This window comes from Trachemys scripta, chromosome 3, assembly GCF_013100865.1.
Source record: "Trachemys scripta elegans isolate TJP31775 chromosome 3, CAS_Tse_1.0, whole genome shotgun sequence".
Classification (NCBI taxonomy): Eukaryota; Metazoa; Chordata; order Testudines; family Emydidae; genus Trachemys; species Trachemys scripta.
Window position 1 is genome coordinate 148,291,192 of NC_048300.1, and position 27,320 is coordinate 148,318,511.

General features: G+C 38.3%; 1 protein-coding gene across 1 annotated transcript in view; it reads right to left on the reverse strand.

Moving 5' to 3' along the window:
- Positions 1-27,320, reverse strand: part of RIMS1 (regulating synaptic membrane exocytosis 1) — a gene marked incomplete in the record, with an annotated part of 487,692 nt that overhangs the window by 83,217 nt on the left and 377,155 nt on the right. Inside the window, 3 exon segments of the mRNA XM_034766209.1 lie at positions 8,110-8,253; positions 11,683-11,849; positions 25,977-26,089. Of these exon segments, the coding sequence (XP_034622100.1) occupies positions 8,110-8,253; positions 11,683-11,849; positions 25,977-26,089 (424 nt within the window).

A 27,320-nucleotide genomic window follows, 5' to 3' on the forward strand; every position in this document is an offset into this window, starting at 1 on the left:
GCTTATGCTCTAATAAATTTGTTAGTCTCTAAGGTGCCACAAGTACTCCTGTTCTTTTTGTGGATACAGACTAACACGGCTGCTACTCTGAAACCTGTCATTAACAGTTGTCTGTTATCTGAGGAGGTAAACTAAATTGGAGCAAGTAGATTGAACAGTAACATAGGCAGTAGCCTCCAGTACGCAGTTGTGATGTCAGAAACAGTAGAAAGCTGAGACGCAGAAAACAAGTTCAAAAACACACAAAAAACCCAAATGTGGTGGGATGGTAGATTGGTAAAGAGAAGAATATGGACCTGGTGGAAGACTCACAATTGAATGAGATAGTCTGGTAATTTGTAAAATACCAAGTAAGAGAAAATTACAGGGCCTACTACCTGGCATGGGGAATGGGGAGAAATAGTCAGGTCTTCAGTAAAAGTAAATTGGAAGAAGCACAAGCTTAGAAATAGAAACAGAGAATTTGCACATCATCATGGATATAAATAATCATTCAGAAGGAAAAGATTCTCCAAAATAGAAATGTATAACTTTACTATAACATTCTCAAATCCATGCCAATTTGCTTTGTGAGAATAAATGAGTATGGTTTCATTGAGGGTAGCTATAGGTACTAAAACAGTTAGTAAAATCACCTTAATTTATGACTCTAGAAGACCCAATATTTAGCTCATTGCCTATAGTCCTAACAATTAAGTAAAATATGAATGTTCTAGCATGTATAGCACAAATCTAAAGAAGCTCATAGAAAGACAGTAAGAATATGAAGATAAATAGCTAATGGGAGCACAGTCCAGAATCCTAAGAAATATACCAACCTATAATAAAAGAATTGACTTAAACATGTCCAAGATGAAATCTCACCTGATAGAGATGTGAATATTTACCCAGCAGTATGTATCAGTTTTATTACTGCTGCACATATACTATCTGGTCTGTAGTACTGCCTGCCTGAGAACTCTGAAATGTAGTTCTGTTGATGCACATATTGAAATCCTGTATCTGGGTTCATTCAATCGTGTAAATTAGCAACACAATGAAATGAATATGGATCAAGGGCCAAATCTTTAGTTGATATTAATTTGCATAGCTCCACAGAACTCAATGGAAATATGCCAATTTACAGTAGAAGATCTGGTCCCTTGTGTATAATTGACACGTAATACCATTTAGAGACAGATCTATCATGAGGCCAGTAGTCCATGCTCAAATTAGAGGACATAGATCTAAACACTAAATGGCATGCATGAAATGCATGCTGTAGTAAGTGAAGGCCCTAATAAAGGCCCAGTATGATGCCTGAGGCCTGAACTAAAGAAATGGTCAAGACTTTGCTAACATAAAGCAAAGTTAAGCTGTGAGCCAGAGGCAGGCCCTGCTCACAGAAGCTGGCAAGGAAAGGGCTGATGCTGCAAAAAGAGACATACGTAAAAGGTACTGGACACCAGATATCAGAACATACACTATACCGGAACATTCCACAAATAACATGGAACAGGCCGACCCATCCCAATGACAGGGGCAAAAGGGTAAAATGATGGATAGAGTTGTTTTGATCGAACCAATCTGTACAAGGTGAGAGGCGGCACCTTGCTACGTAGAGGGGTTGCACCTCAATACGTCAGGAGTGATGTGCAACTTGTTTGTACCTGTGTATAAGAATGTATCCCTGGGGTGGTGTCTTTGTCCGGCCACGGGGGCAGTGGAAAGTCCCGCCACTGAGCCGGGTCCATTGCCAAGAGGCACTTTCTCATAGTATGCCCGGTAGACTAAGTAATCTACGGGGAACTGCAATTGTGTCCAAGGTCGCAATAAACCTAGTCAACGTGACTTTGCATCTTACTAGACTCTGTGGTTATTGGGGGTTCTCTTTGGGTCTGCTGTGTCAGCTACTTGTGCAAAGCTGGGGCAGCACACAGAGGGAACACACGCATGCAGCCAAGTGATATCAACATAGGAGAAAGCAGAGCACCACACTGGTAGCATCTGAGAACAAATGCAAGTTCCAAGATATGCTTATTATTGATATGACAGCAACATGATATCCATGTTACAGGTGACACATATATTACATTTGCAACTGGACCATCCTTCAAACACCCAGAGTCCTCAAAAGAGGAATGAACCACACATTAATACTAACATCTGCTGTGGTCCTATGAACAGAATAGAAAAGAAGCTTATTTTTGCCACTTATGGAAGCGAGCATACTGAGCAAGGTGTGGTAGAGAGACCTCAATATTGATGCAAAAATAATATGAATAACATTATTATAACTTATTTTCATAATGTTAGGCCATTACAAACTTGTTCGGTCCTTTACTGAATATTAAAATATATATCTACAAATATGTTATAACCAGGATGCTTGAAAATGTAACAATACTTGTCTATACTTTAGTTGGTTATGCTATAAAATGTTCAAGCTAATCAAAGAAATTACAGAAGGCTTCTTTCTGTCATCCAAAAGTTAGCTAAGATTCAGGAAGATAACACCTCCTTGGTCATAAAACTGTTTATGACCCCCCAAGAGTGTTTATATGTATTTTAAAAGGCAGTTTTCCTAACTTTAGTTTGTTTTATCTTTTATACTATTTGATTTTGTGCTATGTTTAAAAGATGTATTGGTTACTGAAATCTGCTTTGTACAAAATATATAATAAAAGTTCAATTGCTGTAACAAACAGATTGTAACTCTAAGGACCCTGGGTCAAATAAAGAAAATAAGTGTATTTTTCTAGACCCAGGACTTTTCCATCTTGTATAAGATACCAGTTTGGTACAGATATAATCCTTTATATAAAGCAAAAATACCATAGGTGAAATGTGTTAAAGTAAAAAATTATCAATTTCTATAATAGTATTAATAACACAGATTAATGCACAAGTCTCTAGGTCAAGAACCAATGTAATCTTTAAATGTAGTGTGATTTTTTACCTGTAGAGTACATTTATCACCCTGAATTTTCTACTAAAACAGAATATTTTTCAGAGGTATTTCAGCAAAAGAATATAGTTATAAAGTATACATTTTGAGAAGTTCTGGCATGTATTTCACAAACCTGCAAATGGAGTTATTGAAATCCTGATCCAGCAATGTACCAGAGAACATACTTAATTACTTCACTGGGACCACTCATGTATTTAATGCAATGTTAAGCACATCTCTTGCTGAATCAAGGCCTAATTGATAGAAAAATCACGAACCTTCAAGATCCTGAGCTTGTACTATGTAAGAACATAAGAACGACCGTACTGGATCAGACCAAAGGTCCATCTAGCCCAGTATCCTATCTACCAACAGTGGCCAATGCCAGGTGCCCAAGAGGGAGTGAACCTAAGAGGTAACCATCAAGTGATCTCTCTCCTGCCATCCATCTCCACCCTCTGACAAACAGAGTCTAGGGACACCATTCCTTACTCCTGATAGCCATTAATGGACTTAACCTCCATGAATTTATCCAGTTCTCTTTTAAATGCTGTTATAGTCCTAGCCTTCACAACCTCCTCAGGTAAAGAGTTCCACAAGTTGACTGTGCGCTGTGTGAAGAAGAACTTCCTTTTATTTGTTTTAAACCTGATGCCTATTAATTTCATTTGGTGACCCCTAGTTCTTGTATTATGGGAATAAGTAAATAACTTTTCCTTATTTACTTTCTCCACATCACTCATGATTTTATATACTATGAGGTACTGAGAGCCCCCAGTTCAACTGACAGTAGTCTGAGATGAGGGCATGTAGCATCACTAGAAAAGATAGTCTGTAAAAAACTGAGAATCTGTACACATATATGTAGGAATTGGCCCAGCTCTTGCATTTTCAGTCTATGGTTCCTGCTGTGCTGAAGTACAGTATCTAAATGATGAATACTGTTGCTAATATAATGGGCCCAATCCTGATTTTTCTGGTTGTGGTTCAAACTCCCAGTGAAATCCAGATGTACAAAGGATGCAGGATTGAGCCCAAATGTGATACTGATGGGTCCCCATTAGCCAATAACACTACTCAGGATTTTAGTACTATTACTCCCACTTATATGTTGGTGTGGGTGTGGATGGCAAATACCTTAGACCATGCATTGAAAATGTCACTCCAGTTTGAACATGACTGTGGATTTATTCCCTTTCCCCACCAGCGATTATTTGTTTTTGTTTGCTTTATAAATAATTTAACAGCTTTCACAAACTCTCATAACAGCTTCCTTTTGTTATCACTTCTACTATTGCTGTCTACAAGTCCCTGTAATAAAAATTTAAAAGGTTTTAGATTTTAATTATTCTATATTAATCACAGAGAAAAATATTAACTACAGCCATAGTGTATCAGGATATTATAATACAAAGTCAATATACAGATTTGTAATTACCTTTGTAATTAATGTGAAACTATACAGTACAAAGAACAGGAGTACTTGTGGTACCTTAGAGACTAAGAAATTTATTTGGGCATAAGCTTTCGTGGGCTAAAGCCCACTTCATCAGATGCATGATTGTTAGTCTCTAAGGTGCCACAAGTACTCCTCCTTCTTTTTGCTGATACAGACTAACACGGCTACCACTCTGAAACCTACACAGTGCAAAACCTCATCAATTTAAAAATATTTAAATGCCTTTGGTTCATTATGTTTTCCTTGGCTGGCATAGCCTGAGGAGAAATTTAGATGTTGAGGCTTTGTAATGCAGTATTCCTGTTGTACTAATTGCAGTACAGCACTAGCACCCAACGGGCGGGCAGAAAACCAAAAGGGAAAAACTATTTCCAAATCAATGAGTCCAATTGTGGTTACATCTTATCAGATAAGATTGCTCCTGGAGGCCTGATCCCATTCCCACTGAATCTGATCCATGTTCAAATTGGAGTGACAGCCCTACTGACTGCCATGGTGCACGATCAGGCTCACAGAGCATTTTATATATGAGAACTGTATAATAAACAGTATGAAACAAAATGGGGAACTGAAACAACGCACACCTAAATGCAAAAATCTAGACATTGACTAAGTTGCCACATCCATTACATATAGGGGCCTAGATATCAACTATGTATTAAAAGATATTGCAACTCTTACTCACACAAGTAGTTCTTATAGAAGGCCCTGTTTTGCTATTAATAATATTTTTATCTCTTCTACCCGTTGACGACAATGAATGTTCACACCCATGATACACAGGAATAGACCGTTCTATCCTTGCACTCCCTGTTTTATTTTTTCGGAGTGAATTTTCACTCCTCTTTCCTGTCCAAAAGTGTAATGCCAGCCAGTCAGCACTCAGGTCATTTCTCAGTGACCTGAAACCAGAGTATCACCCCCAATCCGTCTGCAGACTCAGATGTGGGGGGCTTTGTCTTGGCTAGCAAGGGAAAGAAAACACTTGGCCCCTTTAAGAATTGTAACCCTCCTTTCCCTGTCTTGGGGGGCTGTGTGCTGTGGCTGATTTGTTGGACAGAAAGTTGCAGCATAAGCCTATTGGCTCCTGTGCACCCAAGGGGAATGCTTGTAAGTAAGGCTTTAAGAAAGCTGTGATTGTTTGGTTCAAAAGTTGGTTTTGGTGCAGCGGGCCTGGCCCAGGCTACCTGGTGGAGGCAGAAAAAAAGTTTTAACTACCTGTAACTGTTGTTCTTTGAGATGTGATGCAGCGGCCCCATGCACCAGAGAACTTTGCCTAGCCCCTGTCCCTGGCCATATAGGGGCTGAGCTACTCTGACCACCTCAGTTCCTTTGTACTGAATGTCAGAAGAACAGACTCTGATACAGAGGGGACAGAGGGTGGGTTGTGGAACCCATGTCTGCATCATATATTGAAGAACAACAGTTACAAGTAGGTAAGCATTTTTTCTTCCTCTAGTAGATGCAGCCTTGTATTCCATGCAGATGGCTTCCATGCAAGTACTCGCAGGAGGTGAGGCTCTGAGTCCATTTAAAGAAGGACTGAAGGATTGCCTTCCCAAATTTCCATCTGATCTGGATGCAGCTGTAATGGCGTAATGGTTTGCAAAGTATGCACACGGGTCCAAAAGGTCGCCCTCCAAATCTCTAATATAGGAATGTCACTTAGAAATGCCATTGACATTGCCTGAGATTTTGTGGAATGAGCTCATACTGCTTGAGAAGGTGTAGCCTGGGCTACTTCATATGCTATCATGATACTGGATATTATAATACAAAGTCAATATACAGATTTGTAATTACCTTTGTCTGTGAAGAGGCTGCTTGCCCCTTCATTCAGTCCACATATGAAACAAATAGACAAAATGAGGAATGGAAAGGTTTAGTTCTATCCAGATAAAAAGCCAGATCAATTTAGAAAACAGATGTCGTTAAAGCAGTATAACCCCCTACTGTGGACACAGTTATACCATTATAAAGGTGCTTCCACTGGTATAACTTATTTTGGTAAGTGTAAGTTTAATTGTCTAATCTGTTAGAGTTTAGCTACCCAGGAAATTACTGTGCAGAAAGCCATGGTGTGAATCTACAACGCTCATGCAGTCCCATGCTAATATTGCTACAGTATAGTGAAAATTCCCAAGTGCAGCTTGGAATAATACTTGAAAGCTTTGTACACCAAGCCGCACTCTGGGACTTTACCTGTGCTGTAACAGAGTCAACACAGGATCGTGCTGCACAGCAAGCTGGTGAGCTGTAGAACCACATCCTGGCTTGGCACATGGTAACTTGCCATGTAGACAGGCCCTTATAGTTAAAGTGGTACAAAACCTGTGTATAAAACAGCGCTTTCATCTGACAAGCATCCAGTAGGCTGCTCCCCTCCAAACTGTCTCACAGAAAAAGGACTTACAAGCTAAGATCCCATGGGAACCTTTAGAGATGACACTGAACCCAATAAGAGCTCCAGAATCCATAGAGCCAGAATTGCCACACCTTGGACAGTCTCTCGCCTCATCAAAGGGTTATACAAGGAAGAGTAGTGAGAATTCACTTCAAGACAGTTAAAAACTTTAGTTTGATTAAAATAAGTATCTTAAAAGTTAACTTGCAGGATCGTTGCTAATTCTTGTGAGACCTTAGGAAGCTGGAATTCAGAGCTAAGAATAATTTCATCTAAAAGATTTTTCTTTACAAGAACAAGGAGATTGGCTTAAGAGAAACCCGAAAAGGAGTATTTTAAAGCATTTTGATATTTTAAAATCCATCCTTTTAAACTAATGTTTAAACTATCTAGGGACTAATGTCTCCTCCCTTTGAAGAAGCTACTGAATTTAAGAGCTCTCTGAATCTGAGGCATTCATACTCAGAGTGTATGTATGCATAATCATTTGATTTTACCTTTGAATGTTCAAATAGTCATGCAGTACCTTTAGATGAAGAATAACCCCTTTTCCTTTGAGAATTAGAGGTACTGGAAGAAATCTGATATCTGATTGTTGTCTATTGTAAAGAATTATTGTTATACTGTTGCTTACCCTTAATCATAATCTACATAAATTGCTTGTAAGACTGTATTTAATATTTCTTATATGACTAGAATATCTTGTGCATTCAGACTTGATTCACAGATCCTCTTTCAACTGCTGATTATATAAATTGTCTGCAGTGGTTGAATAAACTTGATTTAAAATAACGAAAAGTGTCTTGATTTGAAAGAATTGTCTAAGGTAAAAAGTATACTGTGAAAAGAACTCAGTATTACATTAGTAAGCTAATGCTCCCTGGCTCAGTCAAAAAGGGGTTATCAATATTCATTTCATACAACTATTAGTTATTAATATTAACTAAAGTTATTACTTCAATCTAATTTGCTACATTCTCTCTAAAATCAGTTGGCATCCCCTGTATTTGTAAATTCCCCTCCCTCCTTCATGCTTACATTCACATCATTTAGATGTGTTATACTTTCTACCTTCATACACAACATTACAAAAACACACTTTACATGGCCGCTGGGAAGAAGTTGATGCAAATTATGTTAACTGATGAAGGTGGGGGTGGGAACGTGGTTTGGATGGGTTTCCTCTGCTCTTCCATTTGATAAGCAAGCTTTGCACATAAAATGTTGGTTTGTATAGCACACAGGCTGCTGAACTAGTAAAACTAGAAGGAGCTGGCAGCTAGGAGACACACATGAGGACAGGAAGCTAACCTTTACCTCAAATCAGCAACAGAATGCCTTCTCTTTTTCTTGTCTTCCATATCCAATTTCTTTTCACTCTGCCCCGTTTGGTCATCTAATTCCCATGATATCCTTCTTTCTCTTTTGCCATCATTTTTGCAGATCTCTAAGGACTTTGACCTTTCCATAGTCATAACATGCAGGCATGCAAAATTAAATGTAGACAACTCAAATTGAAAATAATGAACTACAGATGCTAACTCTAGATTCACCTGATGAAACACTTTTCAACATTAAATTAAAATGACTTTAAATTTCAGTAAGAAACACTTTTTGAATGACTACAGTAACCAACTGTAAGTTACATCTGAAAAGGAATTATGGGTTATTTAATTTTAAAGATTTCATACCATAGGATCTGATTCATTATTAGTATGTGAGAAAGAGGAAAGTCTGAAAAAGTGATACAGTTTGTTCTAAAAATATTAATAATTAAGTAGTAAGTGTCTGATCCTGCAACATTTACTCATGTGACTGGTCTCATTGACTTCATTGAGCTTATATGCACAAGGAACATTCACATGAATAAGGACCTGACTCTGCAAAGACTTGTGCATGTGAATAACTTTAATCATGGGAGCAGTCTCACTAAAATGAATAGGTTTGCTAACCTCAGGAAAGTTAGTCATGTGCGCAAATTCTTGTAGGATTGGGCTCAAAGAGTTGAAGAGGGTAAAAGGGTGATAATTATAGATAATATCACAAAATTCAGTCTAATCATAATGTCCGATCCTGCAATTCTGGCATGAAATCCTGCCCTGCTCAAGTCAGTGGAGCCAGAATTTTCCTCTGATACCTCCCACTAATTTTAATGAGAGTTTCAGGAGTGCAAGATACTGAAGATCTGATTCTCAGTTTGGAAGAATAGCAGTTCAGATTAAGAATATTTTTTTCAAACGCTTTTAAAAAAATTCTATATTTTTTACTGAACAACACTATAATTATAGTTGCCTTATAATGATTTTATGTTTTGCTCATTGTACTATAATATAAGAAGAGCCCAGTTCTGGGTGAAGCCTGGACAAGGAAGGCTCCATCTCCCTGCCCTACCCAAAGGAACTTGGGCATGGTCAGAGGTCAATATTTCCTGGATCACTAAGAAGGACTAGTGCTTATATTATGGACTTTAACACCAGGTAGCTATTTTGAGTTGAGATTTGTTTTTGGTTAGCCCCACAAGGGGACTGGCCGGCATGCTACGTCAGAGAAGGAGCAGACCATTATAGAACCAAGACACAGGAGGGTTACTAGAGAGGAAGAATCCCTGCAATGGCACTTCCTGACATGAAAGGGGGCGCTAAAGGTGAACGCACACCATAATGCTCCCAGTGATTTCAGTGCAGCTGGATCAAACCCCGTAGTGAGGAGCTCTATGGAAGTTGGAAATGCAATGTTTGCAAGATATTTTAGACTTTATTAATTTTTTCAACTGAAAATAGATCTTAACTAATCAATACCACAACATGTTGGCTATAATTTTTGAGATATAGAAATAATATTCTTATTCACATGCCCTATAGCTTCACAAGCATAACCAACCAGGACTGTGCTCCTTCATTTGAATTAGGAAAGGAAAACATTAACATGTAAATAATGAAAACAATAATATTAACATAATAATTTATTCCTCAGACAATTTCTGGTTATATACCAGTGTGTACATCAAAAGGGTTTAGTTTAAAAATAATCTCAGGTTCAGATTCAAATCATGCTCAATATAGCATGAACCTGTCCTATACACCTCCACCCTGATATAACGCTGTCCTCGGGAGCCAAAATACCTTACTGCGTTATTGGTGAAACCGCGTTATATCAAACTTGCTTTGATCCACCAGAGTGCACAGCCCCGCCCACCCGGAGCGCTGCTTTACCGCGTTATATCTGAATTCGTGTTATATCGGGTTGCATTATATCGGGGTAGAGGTGCAATTCCTATTGTACCAAAAGGTGTATTCATATCCCATTGATACACTTGTTGTTCAGAAATCTAAAAGAGACACTGACTGAAAGTAAATATAAGGAAGCCAAGTTTATTCCTCATTTAGGGCCACATTCTACTACCCTATGTTGAATAGTACCTTGCACCCCAAGTAATCTCAAATAGTTAAATCTGGCTCTTAAAATCACAGATTTACAAAAAAGGTAATCAGATTTTAAAAAATCTACTGTGAAAGAAAACCAGCTTCTGGAAGTAAAAATTAGTCTCCTTAAACAGATCCAATCTCCACTCATATTATGTAAGCAAAAAGTCACAATGGAGTCAATGGGCTCCAGTGAAATTACTTGCACGAGAAAGGTGAGCAGAATTTAGCCCCACCCCCAGGAGAAGCTGGGGAAAACTAAAGGTTTGTTTTCCAAAGTGCTCTAGCACTTGTAGTTATAAAAATACTACAAAGAGATCTGTGTTTGAAAAAATCGAATAAAATGAAAGGAAATAGAACCACTGATTAGATTGCCACATGAACTCCGCAAAGTGGAAACCTAACAACTGAAAGAATTTATCAATACTTCTGGACAAGTCCTATTTGTATAGTAATGAGATTAAATTATGGCCAAAACACAGCAAAGCAGATTACTGATGCTTAAGACTACACAGCTACATCTAAAATCCTCCCTATCTGCAGGGGGCATTGTGCGTTTGCACGTTCCCAAATGCACATGTACACTCACAACAAAGACACACTGAGAGAAAAAGCTAACCAAACATATTGATTTATTGGTAAAATAAAGAGGTAAATCTGGCAACATTTAATGATTTTTAATTTGCGTTTCGATTGTTTTTTTGTGCAAAATTAAATCATTTTATGGAACATGCAAAGTGCAGCAACAGTACTATGGGCAGCAAACTGATATATTACCATTTATACGCACTCTGAAGAACAATTTTTTTCCTTTACACAACCTCAAGAAACAGCCCTTCACTTATGTAGTTGTTTGATGGCCATGTAATTTCCCTTTAAACTATAGCTGGTTGACTTTCCTCTCTAATAACCCTGATCCTGTTAGGTAGACAGTTCTCTCAGCTGCCTTTGATCTTAATAGAAATAGGCCCTTTGGCCATGATATTGCACAGAGGGCGGTATGGGCATCTGGGCAGCATCAAGACCTCTGTGGCAACACAAACTAAGGAATTAGGCCCCAGTCCACCATAGCATTTAAGCACATGTGCAACTTTAAGCATGTAAGTAGTGCCACTTAAGTGCTTTGCTGGATCGGAGCTTTAAAGTACTAATTTCCAACTTGCTCCAAGTTTGGATTTCTCCTTGCACAAATATAAAAATTTGTTGTTGCCCTGTCTGAATTTTTTGTTTACCTGTTTAAATGGCTGGATGCCAAGGTGGAAAAATATGTTCATTTCACAAAAGACTTAGGATGATCACGTGTATGTTTATGTGTGTGTGTGTGTGTTTATATATATATGATATTTTAAACATATTCTATTATAAAGATCATAAATATTTATATTTCTTGTTTTATTTTTATTCTTATATTTTATTTTTACACTAAACCAGAAAATTTTATACATTTAAAATAGCATCATAAACTCACCTGATTCTGCCCCTAGGGCGCTCAGATTGCTCTGACATAAAGCTTGTGCTGCTGAGGCGTGAGGCACTGCTGGTACGGGAAATGGCTGACACATCACTCACATCACTATCTGATGATTTGGCAGAGACGTTATCACAACTTCTGTACTGATCTGTTTGTATGTTATACTAAAGATTAAAAAAAGAAAGTGTGAGGTTTCTTTTCAAAATGTGAAATATAGTAGACAACAAATGATAAGGACAATTCTTTTAAACTCCTGAAATAGCCAACAAAGTCCCAAAAACTTCAGAAAAGTGCATATATTTATAATAATGTCTTGAAAAAACTGAAAATACTATAGGTTACTTCAAGCAGATGGGCTCCGTCTGTATGGCTGAGATGAAAGAACTAAACTGTGATGCACGGAACACTAGAATATTATTTTCTTGTTATTTAGTGCACCAAATTATGATTTGTACAAATAAAATGTTTTATTTACCTCTAGAAATTTCTGTGGTGTCTGTGAAATTGTCTAGGGGCTCTTTTGAAGTTTCTATATGTGCCAAAGATGGATACATTGGAATGTATCAAAAGAAGATTATGGATTGACAAATCCATCCTCACTAATAATTAGTAAGTGGTAAATTACTTGATATCTGAATCCTTAACCTTACTCTGAGAAAAGGTACTTGAATAAATTGGAAAGTCCATTGGTTGAGCACAGTAGCTAAAATAATGTAACACATACATACCAATGTCATTTTGTGATCTACTTATTTATTATTTTGAGAAAACTCAGGCAAGAAAAATAGTGTTTAAAATGATATTGAAGATATTTGATCAAAGAATGCTAATGGAAGATGAAGCCTCTTTTAGGCTCTGAATCAGAATTTCCATGTTGCTCCATCTACTTGATATTAAAAATATCACCCTCTTCTGATTGTCAGACCTCATCTGACTTTATGGGAAAGCAATGAAGAAATTTCCACCCAATAAACCCCTTAACTGCTTTTCATTATGTGGTTTTACCAAAGTAGGACTTCCTTTTTAAAAACTACAACATGGCACATCCACAGGGTTTCAGTCAAGTTTGAAAATCCAATCTGTGGAGCTCAGGGCACTTAAGGATGTCGTTTTTTAGATTTCTGATAGAAATTCATGGTGTTGGGCGGGGGTGGGGATGGCCAGCTCAGTTTGTGGAGTGACTTTGTAGTTTCTGCTTTTAGATGTCAAAAGCATCATGGTGGGTGACAGACACTGTCTGTGTGGGCTGTAAATAGCTCATGCACTAAATGCACCTTCTCCTGTACATTTGTGGGTATTGGAAAAAGAGGACTCAGAGTTGCAAGAGTAAACAGGAATCCAGAATGCAAAGCTGAAGGAAACTCCTCCCCCTCATTCTCTGTCAATCACATACAAATCTGCTGGTAAGAAAGGGAAGGAAGAATAGATAATAATTTGTTGCTTGTAGCCTCTGTGATACAAGATAGACTTCTTAAATATATTTGTATCATATTTCTCAGATGCTTTATAACACTACTGCACTAGAATCAGATTGTCCAATGAATCCGATGACAATCAGGATGAGTCATTTTCACCAATATTCAATTGTACTGCACACATCCTGAGTGTTGCTAAGGACCAGCAACTCCAAAAGGTATCAATGGAAGTTGCAAGTCCTTAGTACTTTTCAAGATTAGACCCTATGTATCTTAAACCCATGTGCCTCATATTAAGCGCTTACTGGTGTTATACTGTATAAGGACCTGGTAACTGCTTGAGGATTTTAGTGATTGAATTTCGTTTGCCTTATGCTGATTTCTTCCATTTGAAAATTTGAAGTCTGTTATTAGGCTCTTGTTCTTCAATAATCTGTGATCTACATTATGCATGTGTGTATATATGTATAAACAGACATGTACACATTCTCAAGTATGTGCACATATGCGCACAGACTCTTATACAAACGAATTGACTATCTACAACTTTCCAAATGCCATATCTTTAAATACCTGAAATACCTTTAGAGAGCCAACTCATAACAGCAAAGTTGTATACAGGGATACAGTTAGAACTACAGAAATCTAGCATTGAGGGATGACTTCAAAAATTGCGGATCACCCCCCCCCCCACCTTAGCATGCCATATTTTACTTTTATACTCTTTTTGTTTTGATTGTGAAGAGAGAAGTGAAAATAAATCTCTGATTTTCTTTCAGTCATACAAGTATTTGCCTATCAGTAACATTAGTTAGAGTATAAAAATAAAATAATAGAATCATAGGGTTAGAAGGAACCACAAGGGTCATCTAGTCTAAGCCCAGGATGCAGGATTTGTTGTGTCTAAACCATCCAAGACAGATGGCTATCCAGCCTCCTTTTGAAAACTTTCAGTGAAGGAGCTTCCACAACCTCCCTAGGCATCTGTTCCATTGTCCTACTGTCCTTATAGTTAGGAAGTTTTTCCTGAGAGTTAATCTAAATCTGCTATGCTGTAGTTTGAACCCATTGCCTCTTGTCCTGCTCTCTGTGGCAAAAGAGAACAACTTTTCACCATATTTTTTATGGCAGCCTTTCAAGTATCTGAAGACCACTATCATGTCCCCCTTAATCTCCTCTTTTCCAAACTAAACATACCCAGTTCCTTCAGCCTTTGCTAATATGGTTTGCATTCCATCCCTTTGATCATTTCTGTCACTCAACTCTGGATCCTTTCCAGTTTCTCCACATCCTTTCTATACATTGGTGACCAAAATCAGACACAGTACTCCAGCTGAGGCCTAATCAGTGCTGAGTAGAGCAGTACTGTCACCTGCCGTGACTGGCATGCTATACTGCTGTTAATGCAACTGAAAATTGCTTTTGCTTTTTCTGCAACAGCATCACATTGCTGACTCATGTTGAAGCTGTGATCTATCACAAATCTCAGATCTTTTTCAGCAGTGCTGCTGCTAAGCCATTTCCCCCCATTCTGTATTTGTGCATTTGGTTTTTCTTCCCTAAGTGAAGCACCTTACATTTGTCTTGGTTGAATTTCATTTTGTTGTCTATAGCACAGTTCTCCAATTTATTGAGATCCCTCTGAATTTTAGCTCTATCCTCCAAAGTATTGGCAACGCTCTCCCCCAGCTTTGTGTCATCCAAAAACTTGATCTGTATGCTTTCTGTATCTACATCCAGGTCATTAATAAAGATGTTCAACAGCACCTGACCCGAAAATAAAATGTGTTACATCTAAAGGTTTTTATCCTGTGCTTGTAATGTCAGAGCTTTCTGAATTTTCACTACTGTGAACCAATCCTGTTTGCAAACCAATTTATGAATCAAACACTGAAGGGTTCATACTGACCACTGTGTGATCTAGGAACAGCTACATAATTGCTTGGGAATTTCAGTCTATAATTGGAGTTTGTGAGAAGGGTGTTGGTGGTTTGTGTAAAAACAGCTGAGAGAGAGAGAGAGTGAGAGAGTGTGAATTCCTGCAAATGAAAAAGGACAGAAAAAGCACTGGGTTGGGAAAGGTGAATTTTCAGCTCCATTCTGTAGTGAAACCAGCAAGGCTCTGAGCGGAAACATGGGAAGAGATGAGTAATAGCTTGGAGCACAAAGAATCACACAACATTAAATACCATTACATTTTCCTCCCATCACCCTCACATTTGCAGAAGCTCAATGCAATAAGTTGTGGGAATGAATTCTCTTCTTACTGTAGTTAAATGTAACACTCACGGAGGCTCAAAAATTGGACAACTGCCCCCCCACCCCCCCAATCCAATTTCTGTTACAAACTTAGGTCCTCAGCCTGCTCTTATTGATGTTCATGGCAAAACTCCCATAGAATGTAACAGGTACCATCTAAAAAGTATAGAGTGCCCTAATCTTCCTGACTTCAACTGAAAGTGAAACCTTGACCCTATTTAAATAAATGGCAAAATTCCCATTGACTTCAATGGAGCTAGAATTTCACCCTGCATGTTTGTTTAAGCCAAAGCAAGGAGTGATTTCCCAACAGGCAATGCTATAAAAACATTTTGTTTAAAATATAAATGTAAATTCTCACTCCAATCCAAGGATTTATACTCTTAGTATCTTCAATAGGATAAACAGCCCACAGGTGCCTTTTACAATTTTCTCAAAGCAATCCTACCAGTGTAGGAGTGGCAAATCTGTTCTCTCAATCATGATTTTTCTGCCCAGGATTGAACTTTGAGGAGCAAATAAAGTTTAAAGTTAGTAATTTCTTTTACATGTCCTTTGAAAACTTTTGTAACTCGCTACAATGTGACAGTGGATCCCTTATGCAAACTGAAACTTTGATTTCTGTTCAATAGGGAGACTGGTGTCTTCTCTAGACTGATGGAATAGGAAACCCAGGTTGAGACATTTGATGAGTTATCACTAGCACAACAACCTTCCCCTGTCTTTCTGCTTTTCACTTGGATGAGAGTCTTGCTTCTGCCTGATACCAGATAAGTTTTCCATAGTTCCCAGCACATATTCTTAGTCTAGCTGCTCAGTGACCACTGATACCCCACACTGCTCATCCAAAGTCTCTCAATGTGTTTTGAACATAATAAGTCTCTTTTATTCCATGTTTCCATATAGTAAAGAGCAGCAGGATCTCAGGAGTGGCTCAAGTGTGTTGGTTTCCTGGACTGCAACACCTTTATTGTACTTTGTGCACATCACTGGAATGTTGTGGTCACGTATCTTTTCTCAACCTTGGGATTTGTCCATCTTTCCTCTTTTGCCATGTATGCTTCTCTCTTAATATACACTGACTACGTTCCTTTCTTTGCTTTGTTAACAGTAGTCCTAAGGAATCTCAGTGTTGCATGATTATGTAGGTATACAGTGGCCAGGGCTGGATGGAATGTCAGACCAGCTGAAGTGTGGTACTTGTTGCCTCCTAGTGACTGCCCTACAAAAAAGGTGTAAATACTGCTACTGACATTAATAAGGATTCTCTACTATTCCCAAGTGAGAGAGGCCTGCATTTTAAAGCAGACGGTTCTATTCCTTATGCTGCATGGACATAGTTTAAATAAATACGGATTTATTAGAACACATACAGCCAAAAATATCCCCCCAATACTCAAGCCCCACCAGAGGAAATCATAAGCCATTTTAGAAAACACTCTGCCCGAGAATGATTAGCTTCTACGTGAGATACTCTCTGCACTATGGAAGCCCCCTTAAATGGAGCTTCCGGGAGTGGCTCCAGGCTAGGCAATTGTTGCCAAGCAGTGGTGCTTGAACATTTTATATAGTGGGGGTGCTGAGAGCCATTGAACCAAACTGTAAACCCTGTATATCATGGGAACCACTTCAAACCAGGGGGTGCAGCAGCACCCCTAGTTCCAGCACCTATGTTGACAAGGAGCCCAAGAGGAGCCAATGGCCTTAGAGCCAGTGCAGAGGCACAGGGCCCCAAACAGATGGCTTATTGCCTCCAGAGGATACCTTATGATCCTTGATGGTCATTGAATTTTCTGCATGAAGGAAAGAAGCAAACATGGGTATCCTCTCCAAGAGAAAATTCACAGAAGACTCTGTGGGAGGCCCTCACAAAGCTTTCTACCTCCCTTGGCCACTTCCCACAGGAAGGAGTAGTCTGGATTCAGAATTGCAACCAGTGGGCTGTGCAAGTGAAAACACTGTGTTCCGTTTTTCCTGTTCTTAATGAACTTCCCACACAGAAAAAACAAAATGAGTAAATTGTGTTGTTGCCAATCAAATGCCCTTTTTATTGTATTTGAAAGGGTATTTTGCTAATGTAGGATAAACAAGATGAATGGAAGAAAGACAGAAAAAAGCCATATTCTACCCAAAAAGGCCAAATTTCAATGATTTTTAAAAAGTGATTTTTCTCAGTTAGGAACAGGAGTAAATAGCACTTCCAACAACAGATTTAATTGGAATGTTGTTTGTGAATATTATATTACTTCATTTAACAATCAATCAATGCTATTTAGGTCAATAACATTATATTAGAGCAGGACACATGGCATTGCCCTACAGAGAAAAGTGCCATGGACTGAAAGAGACACACTTATTACTCTTATTTAAAATTTGGTAGAGAACCCGAATAGGGCCCAAGGGGCTAGGATAAATCTACTATTTAGAAAGAAAGAAAGAAAGAAAGAAAGAAAGAAAGAAAGAAAGAATAGGGGTTAGCACTGGGGGTAAATACACAGTAATTTAGACACATTTTATAATGCCTAGTAATGCTCAGAAGCATTCTCCAGCAGAAGTCTGAAGGAGGCTTTTATTCATCTAGAATCCCAATACACTTTCAGCTGTCCGAGTGGACTCCGAACCTTCTTTAAGAAAATTCATATAATCAATTTTTGTCTTCTCACATTTTTAAGTGGCCACAAAAGCAAAAAAATAATCAAAGAAATATATTTGTAAAGCTTCAATAAACTAAAGCATGAGAATTTTTTGCAACAATTATTTTTCTCCCAACCATATGTGGTACTTTAGGGTGTTTTTATTCCCAAAATGTGTTGCTCATTCCAAAAGCAGAATATGGTACTTGTTCTGATAACAACTACTAGGCAGTAGGTCTATTTTTAGTCATTAATAGTAACAAGGATGGGAAGTCTATTCCCTCTGCTGTGTAACAGCATTAGTTATAACTCCTGTTTTGGGTTACAAAAATATAGCACTCTTTCAATATAACTATCTGAAGTGTAAACTTGTACTGCAGTTATTCTGTTCACTTGCCACCTATGGAGTAGCTCGTTCCTGTACTGTGTCAGTGAAAGTAGAAAAAGGGGGTTGATGAACTGCAGACACACTAACTTCAGTAGAAATAATGGAGACACAAACTAAAAGAATGTTCTTGCTGGAGGTTATTCCAGTTCTGTTACTGGGATATTAATATTTTCTTGGTTAAAGGGCAAATTTCACAGATCATTTCATTAATCTTTTAGTGGGTTCAAAGCTCATTTCTACTTCTTTCTCCCCACTCTCCCTACTACTATGGAATATAAAGGGGCTTAGGATTTAGCTTCATAGTCAAGATCCTGTGGCTTTCCTGCAGCACACAATAAAGCTCACTGCATACATCAGCCTCTATGGACTCTCTCTGTGTGGCATGCAAAGCTCTGAACACAGTTGCTCAGTTCACAGCCCTTCTGTAAGGCTTCTCTCTATCATAGGGACTTATATGGTCCTCATTACAATAGTATCTGAGTGCCTCACAATCTTTATCCTCACAAGAACCCTGTGAGGTAGGAAAGCATTTTATCCCCATTTTACAGAGGTGGACCTGAGACACAGAAAAACTAAGTGACTTGCCCAGGGTCACACAGGTCTGGCCAATCCACCTTTCCTGGAAGACTTAAACTGTAGACAAAATCTATGTAGCCTGGTCCTAAAATAAAGCCCCTGTTAAATGTCATATCTCCTTTTTTGAGCTGGATATGACAAGTGCTGCAGCTTTCCTAAAGATTAAGTCTTAACCCATGGCTTCAATGAAAAATAAGTTTATGTTAAACAAAATGCTTTCAAAAGACTCCAAGTGTTAACTGAGCTAGCAGTGTACCTAAATCTAGAGTGGCATCCTTTTAAATGATTACTATAAAGCTCTCATCAGTAGCCATCTGGAATAAACACCTCTTTTAAAAATGTGTTGTGCGTTGACTGGAACAAGAACTGCTTTGGAGTTTGTGCATATGTGGAGTATGTAATATTAGTAACAAACGCATATTAAGATCCTGAATCAAATTCTTCTTTCACACCCGTGTAAATCCAGAATCACATAATAGCAGGGCCTGTGAGTCTCCAACATGTAACAAAAACATAGCATTAACACAAACATATTATTATTGTTCTGGGGACAAGAGCCCTACTGATGTTTAGATAGTGAAGCGGGAAATGAGTCAAATAATTCTTTAAACTTTGTTTTAAAAAAATTTCCTTTCGTTAGATTCACAGCAACATTTTCTTTGTTTTTTCATTTAATCCTTTCATGTAAATTATGGAGTTTTTCCATTTTAACTGAAGCCAGTAAGGAGCTGAACCAGCATCTACATGGCTTCCAAAACAGCTTGAAATTCAGAGTACAAAAGACAATCACAAAGAGAAGGATTATAGTAGTCCTCATGCAGAGATTTGCTTATTCACAGTATGTTTACTGAAAAATAGCCGGACTGTGATTATTCAAATACTAACACGCTGCCTGGTTAATGGCTGAATACTGCGAATATGCAAAATAACCATATAGTGAGAGTGAATGAGAATCCCAACACCAGAATGAAGAGAACTGCATGCTTGGAAAAAATGTACCAGTTTTAGCTCAGAACATAATAACGGCCATACTAGGTCAGACCAATGGTCCATCTAGGCCAGTATTCTGTATTCTGACAGGGGCTGGTGTCAGATGCTTCAGATGGAATGAACAGAACAATGCAATTAACAAGTGATCCATTCCCAGGCATTCAGTCCCAGCTTCTGCCACTCAAGGTTTAGGGACACCCACAGAATGGGGTTATGTCCCTGACCATCTTGGCTAATGGACCTTGATGGACATATCTCCATGAATATATCTAATTTGGAAGCTGTACAGCCTTGTCGCAGTCTGAGAGCTTGAAAGAAAAATAATTTATGTATAATACAAAGCATATTTTAAATAAATAGGGAAATACTTCTTCACATATGGAATTCACTACTGCAGGAAATGACGCAGCAGAACACTGAGGATTTTAACAGCATTTAGATAATTCTGTGCCCAACAGAACATTTACAGTTACATATGGTAAAAGGGGAATAATCAAATCTCATGCTTTGGGGTGTCAACTGATTACTGCAGGACCCCGGAAGGAATATTTTCCCTATGTACAGCACCTCATAATTGGCCACGAGCTCACTAGGGAGAGTGGCTCATCTTTCTCTGAAGCAATAATCATATGCCTCATTGTCTCTACTGGTGGCAGGATGGGGGAAATTGGTTTTGCTTTGGGATGGCAAACTATATGCTTGCAACTAATATGAACAATTTCTTTACATCTACTACTTCATCACTCACATTCAGAATTTTAAAATTTATATTAGATCACCTCAATAATTTGTCTTTACCCATAAAAATAAGTCCATCTTCTATAGCTTTCATTGTTTTTCACTTTATACCATGTTAATAAGATTTTTAAAGAAGTCTAGTAAAACTGTTGAATATGGGCATCTCTTGCTAAAGACCACACTAGCTAGTCTTAAATTAAGAGCTATCATATCCCTTAATATGGTTTATCAGATATTTATCACAACTGGTATTAAATTGTCTAGTCTATGGTTTCTTGTTTGTCTCATAAAAACTGCTGTAGACAAGGAAAGATTATAGCACTAAGAGTCAACCTGCTTCCTGTACCAATATACATATCTGATAGATTACAGTGGTTCAGGGTAATGAATTTCATCACCGAAGAATGTCTACAAAGTTAAAATGCTGAGAATGTGCCCTCCACAACCAGCATGCAAAGGGTTAGCTGGAAGAAAAAGAGCATTGCCCCTTTAAGAGCTTCTTACCAGAGGTGGAGAGAAAGGGGAAAGTTTACAGGGATGGACAAGAAAGGCAGGAAGCAGTAGGGGCAGGTCAGAAGGGCACTGCACTATCCTTCCTGCTGACCAGACGAGTGGGGGTGTATTTATACCCCATGCAGCCGTGGATAGGTCCTCTTTACCAGGATCTGGCTGCCAAGTGGTGGCCCCAGGGCATTTTGTCATGGGGATAGCAAAGTCCAACCATTTTAATGATAAGGGTTAATAAAGAGGTGAAGGAGGATTTGAGGGTTTTGGAGCAGTTTCTGTATCAACAGAGTGTCTTTTTGGAGGGGGGAAAGGATGACAGAGGCAAATTTAATGGTACATTCAGATGCATCATGAGGAATAGGTTTTGGAGTATTTTATCAAGACAGGTGGCATGCCCAGAAATGGCTCTCAGATTGGATACAAAAAGGTATAGTGAAGGATATACCATTCTTGGAATTCTTTCCCATTTTGGTAGCAGTAACTATTTGAGGAACATATTTTGGAAACAAAAGTGTGCAGTTTTGTAATGACAACATTGCCGTGGTACATGTTAACAATCACCGGTCCTCCAGATCTCCCAGGACCATGAAGTTGGTAAGGGCATTTGGATTCTAGTGGCTAAATCTTAACATATGTTTCTCTGCCAAGTATATGCCCGGGATTGCTAATGACATAGCCAATGTGTTGTCTTGATTTCAGATGGGCAAATATCAGAGACTAGCACCAGGGAGCAATCAGGAACCAGAACAGATGCCGGTAGCACTCTGGAATTTTGACGTATTACAGCTCTCAGGGTAGTCAGAGATCAGTAGCGCCATAATGTTTAGGGCCTGTGACAGGAATATTAATGATTTTGTGAAATTTCAGAGGCTAGAAGGTCTGCCAATGATATGGCCTACTCTGCTGTACTCCAGTAGTGTCATCTACCATCTCTGGTTGCCTATTGAGCCTTATATTGCCAATAGAATGAGGGGTAACCCAGATTCTTGTGGTAGGTTCTCAGTGCAGAGGTTTTTAGTGAAGTAATCTCCGGACATGGGTCCTAGAAAAGATCCATGTTCTCCCATCACTGTTCAAACACTTAGGTCGGTCCACATTACAGAGCTATATCAGTATAACTACGTCGCTCAGGGTTGTGAAAAATCCACACCTCTGAACAATGTAGTTATACTGACCTAATCCCGTGTATAGACAGAGCTAGGTCAGTGGGAGAGCTTATCTCGCCAGCATAGCTAACACCTCTCGGTGAGCTCTCAGCCTACGGGTGAGCTCTCTCCCATCAGTTTAGAGCATTTTCATTAAAGCACTACAGCACTGCAGCTACACCGGTGCTGCTGTACTGATGCAGCATTTTAAGTGTAGACATGCCCTTAGAGATTTGGTGCAAGTTCTCAATCAAATATGCAGAAGCAGCCAGGAGGCAGCCTTGTTCAAAACTGCATTCCTGGTAGCAATTTTTGGAGCTTTTAAAGTCAGTGAACTAATGCCTGAGTTAGCAAGGGATACTTTTGGAAGGACTTTGGAATGGAAGGATTTACAATGCAAAGTGCAATCAGTTTTCAAAACCATGAGGATTTCCAAAACTGATCAAGGGGGCAAGGTGAGTCTATATTGCTACAGCTGTGGGTTGAGGCAAGGAATTGCCCAGTAAGAACATTAAGGACTTATACAATAAAGAGACTCATAAGACCCCTCTTTATCCCTGGTGATGGAAGGCTCCTCACAACTTTGTTACAGTTTTCAAAAAGGGACTTTCAAAGCTGGGGCTACTGGTGCAAGAATTTGGTTCCCACTTTTTCTGGATAGGGCGTGCAACGGTTGTGGCCTACCTAGGGTAGGGGCCACAGCAATTCAGGCAATAACATTCAAGTGTACACAAGATGTATGTGAGACCCCAGGTAGAGAATCAGAGTTAATTTTCTTGTACTTCCACTTTTAGAATCATGCAAGCAGGCCAGGTGAGCAGTGGTGTGGCCCTGCAGGCACAGTATTGTATACTGGGCACACAGGCAGGACTTTCAGGTTGGTGAGCAGTTCACATCTGGGCCTAAAGAGTAAGGCAAGCTTGAGCTGGCATGGAAGGAGAGGCGTGCTATTGGACCTGCTGATGTGTGTTGTACACTCTTTGGGAGCAGACACCAGATGCAAATATGGTTCATTTTGGTTAAAAACAAAAACAGGAAGAAATCAGTGAATATCTGGGAACCAGGCAGAGGTGGGGGAGGCAGCCAAGCATTTTGCTGGTGCCTCCTTGTGGCAGATGTCCTGGGCAGGTACTCAGTATAGAATGGATATAGTTCCTGGATATAATGTGTTGGAAAAGAGTTTGAAGGAAAGCATCTCTTAAGGGAGCTGAGTAAGTGGGGTTTGCAGTTCCTACATCTCATGAGCAGGGAACCGACCACCCTCCTTATTCTAGACTCCTTTATGGGAGCTGAGGAAGGGGTTTGGGGCTCCTACATCTGGAAAAGCAGGGAACTGATCCTGCTTCTTCCTGCACTGTAAAATTTCTTGCTGGGCACTCCCACATATTATAAGTGAATAAAGTTGCAGCCTCATTAAATGACATCCATTGCCTCCTGTCTTTTTTCTGGTGTGGTTGAACAATGAACTTGGTTAAAACCTTATACCTTAAACATTTATAACAGTCTGGATTATATTATCTGTGCAATAATGACCTTAACGCATAAAATGACAAAGTTACTGGAGCAAAAACCACAATATAGTAATGACAAGTTAAAAATAACTGAGATTAAAAAAAACCTCAAATCACCGGTCACAGTGTAAAACTTTATCCACCCATATATCCAAATCAGGTGACATATGATCATCAGCTTGGATGTTATATCTGATTTTAATTAGGTGGAACATTAAACAGGTGCACGTTAAGGATATTTTGGATTTCAAGCTCAGCACAAGTTACTCATTTTACATTCAACTGATTTATCTTGAAAAGCTCAGCTTCTTTGTAATGACATAAGGTGCCCAGAAAAAGTAACCCTGTCATACAATAGATGGACACCATGCTTCCTTTAAGATATGCCTGCACTACAGGACGTGGAGGCCAGCCAGATAGAGATAGGTCACATAGGACATGTGTATTTCTCCCATGTATCTGGTTGACTGAATCTGTTGCATGTGATCTACAATATAAACCCAACATAAAATGAGCTATTTTACTTTTACCCAAAAAGTAGGGCTGTTTTTCAGATGATTTGACTGGAAATATTCAGCAAAAAGTGCAATAGCACCAGCATCTGTATTAATTTGACAACCAGTAGCCTAATATATTATCTTCCTCTTCCTGGGATTATTTGTATTTATCTCTACTTTTGATGACAAATTATATCCCAGCTATACAAATATTCCCATATTTGAAATGCTCTCCAGTTTAATTATACTCAGACCAACGTTTTCAAACCTAAATATGGATTTAGGAGCCTAAGTGTGTGGCCTGATTTTTGAAGTATTAAGGACCCAGCAGCTCCCATTAATTTTAACTGGAAGTTGCTATGTTCTCAGAAACACTGAGAGATGTATTTTGGATTGGGGAGGGTGGGGGGAATGTGTCTAGCAGTTGGATACCCGTGCTTGTGGAGTACATGTCTGAAGCATTCTAGCGATGACAACGTGATTTTACTGCAAGGTTTGGCATTTTTCTTGAAGCCCCAGTGCCTGGAGTGAGAGTGAAAATCCCAGCTTTATTGTTTAAAAAAAAAAAAAAAGTTCTAGTCCATGTGAATAAAAGCTTAAAAATGTGAACAGTAAAGGCTCAAAAGCCAGAAAGCAAATAAAAGGAACTCAAAATATATTATTTACAATCTCATGAGTCTGAGGGGCCTATTCATGATTTTTGACTAGTCAATAGTGGTGGTGCTGGTAATACTGTGTACTTACAACTTCCTACAGTATGCTTTTATCTTCATACTGTCACCCTATGGCTGCTCATAGTAAGCAAATTATTGTTATACAATAGTCTCAATGCAATACTTTTGTTGTTAGAATGCTTCTAGTACAGCAGCAGAGTGGTTGGTTCTGCCTTTGATGGTCTTTTATTTACACTAAATAGAAACAATACTGTCTCTCTAAAAAGGAATCATAGGATCTACCTCTAAGTACCTCTCCCCCAGAACCTCCAGAAGCATCCTTCCTGCCTCATTGCTCCAGGAGGCCATATGCCTTCAGCAATTATGCACATATGGACAACTCTGTCCTCTATGACCTGGCTTGTAAAAGGCATAACAGAACACTACAAGTCATTTTCTGTGTTCTAATTGAGACCTATTCAGCAGAAAGATCAAATGGCTGTGGAAGCACATATATGTATTATAAAGAAAATTTGCCATTTGGTACCTTTGGACTAAAACTTTTTAATGCAACTTTTATCATGTAAATTTGTGTCTCAAAAGAAAATTTTACATTTCAATTAGAAAAGAAGATCAAAACTCAACTGATGTTTGAGTCACTGTGAAAACAAAATCCCTTAATGCATTTCCAAGCAGGAAAGATTATGTCTGTAGCAATATTAGGAAGCAAAAATGTTATCCTGTACAAGTATCTGCACAAGCATTTTGTATTGTGCAAACCCATTTTAGATTACTTCAAAAACTGACGTCTAATACACTTTTCTGACTATGGGTCAAAGTGATATAATAAAGCTTTGATTCAAAAAAGCTTCCTTCAAATGTAAAACATTATATCCTTAAGTATTGGATAATATTTTAAGTAGCCATGTTACTCCTTCACCTTTCCAAACAAATATTGTTTAAATACTACTAACTTTACCTTGGTATATTGCTCACGCTCATATTCTTGGCTAGAACCAGACCCTGTTGTCTGATTATAACGATGCACTTTCATTTTCATCTGTCGCGTTTGTTCCTCCACTACTAAGCTTGCTGTGAAAACACATAATGGAAGCTTATTAAAAGTGGTGAAAAACTTCTAAAGAAATAAATGGTTTAGCAGCAATTTTGATCTTATTTCCATCTCAACAAAACAAAGAAATATACATACAGTACAATAACAAGCAGGGTGTAAACACTGAACAGAGGAATGCTAATATTAATAAATCAAGCACTTCAGCTGCCTAGAGTCTTTACCTGAAAATGGATAGATATCCAAATTGCCCATATACTATCAAGCTAGTGTAACAGATGTCAAAAGAGAAAAGAATTTAAATTGATAGGCTGAACTATAAGCTTGTTAAGTCGTCTGGATGCAGAGGATATGCATACATATGCTTCTAACCATACATTTGTTGACTGTGAAAAATGTTGTTGTTGTGTTCTAAGTGTTAATACACTGAACAGATAATACTAAAAATATTTAAATAAGAAGTTATTAATTCCTACCATTATCTTCAAACACAGTAATTGTTTACTATGACTAAAACATTTATAAGGAGGAACAATTTTCTTTGACTATAAAACATACAAAAATAATTTGCATAATTTTTGCTTGCTGTGCCTCATGGACCTTAGAAATATAGTATTTGCTTTCCCATGTTTCCTTTTTTTGCAAATAAATAATATAATAATGATGAAGAATGTTTTCTTGCATTTTTACTTTTTCCCACTGTAATATTTACTGTTCTTTTTAAAAAAAAAAAAAGAACTGTAGTATTATAGAGAACATTATCTTCTTTCCTTGAAAGTAGTTAGCACAGATAGTACTGAATATATTTGCAGATATACCTTTGAAAAAATAAAGGAGACAAGATGTGAAAGATTGTGTGGGTTTGGGTGAAAGATCACATTTATTCCATTACTTTTGCTCAGTATTTGGTGGCTGTTTGTATAAAAAGGTTTCTCCAGTCAAAAAAAGTAAAAGAAATTAACTGCTACATATATTTCTCTTAATGGGCTATATATTCTGCCATCATTACTCACATTAAGTAGCACCTTACTCCACAAGTAGTCCTACTGGAATCAATGAGTTTACTCTCAGAATATAGTACTACATAATATGAGTACAAGTGGTAGAACTAGGCCCCAATAATCTTGTAGTGGTCACTATACTTAAAGTTACACTAAGACTTCCATTCTGACTGTCAGTTTTTACAGGGTCATAACTTTCTGCAAAAATTCTCCTTTTCATCTGAAATATTCTTGCTTTGTCTCAGAGCAA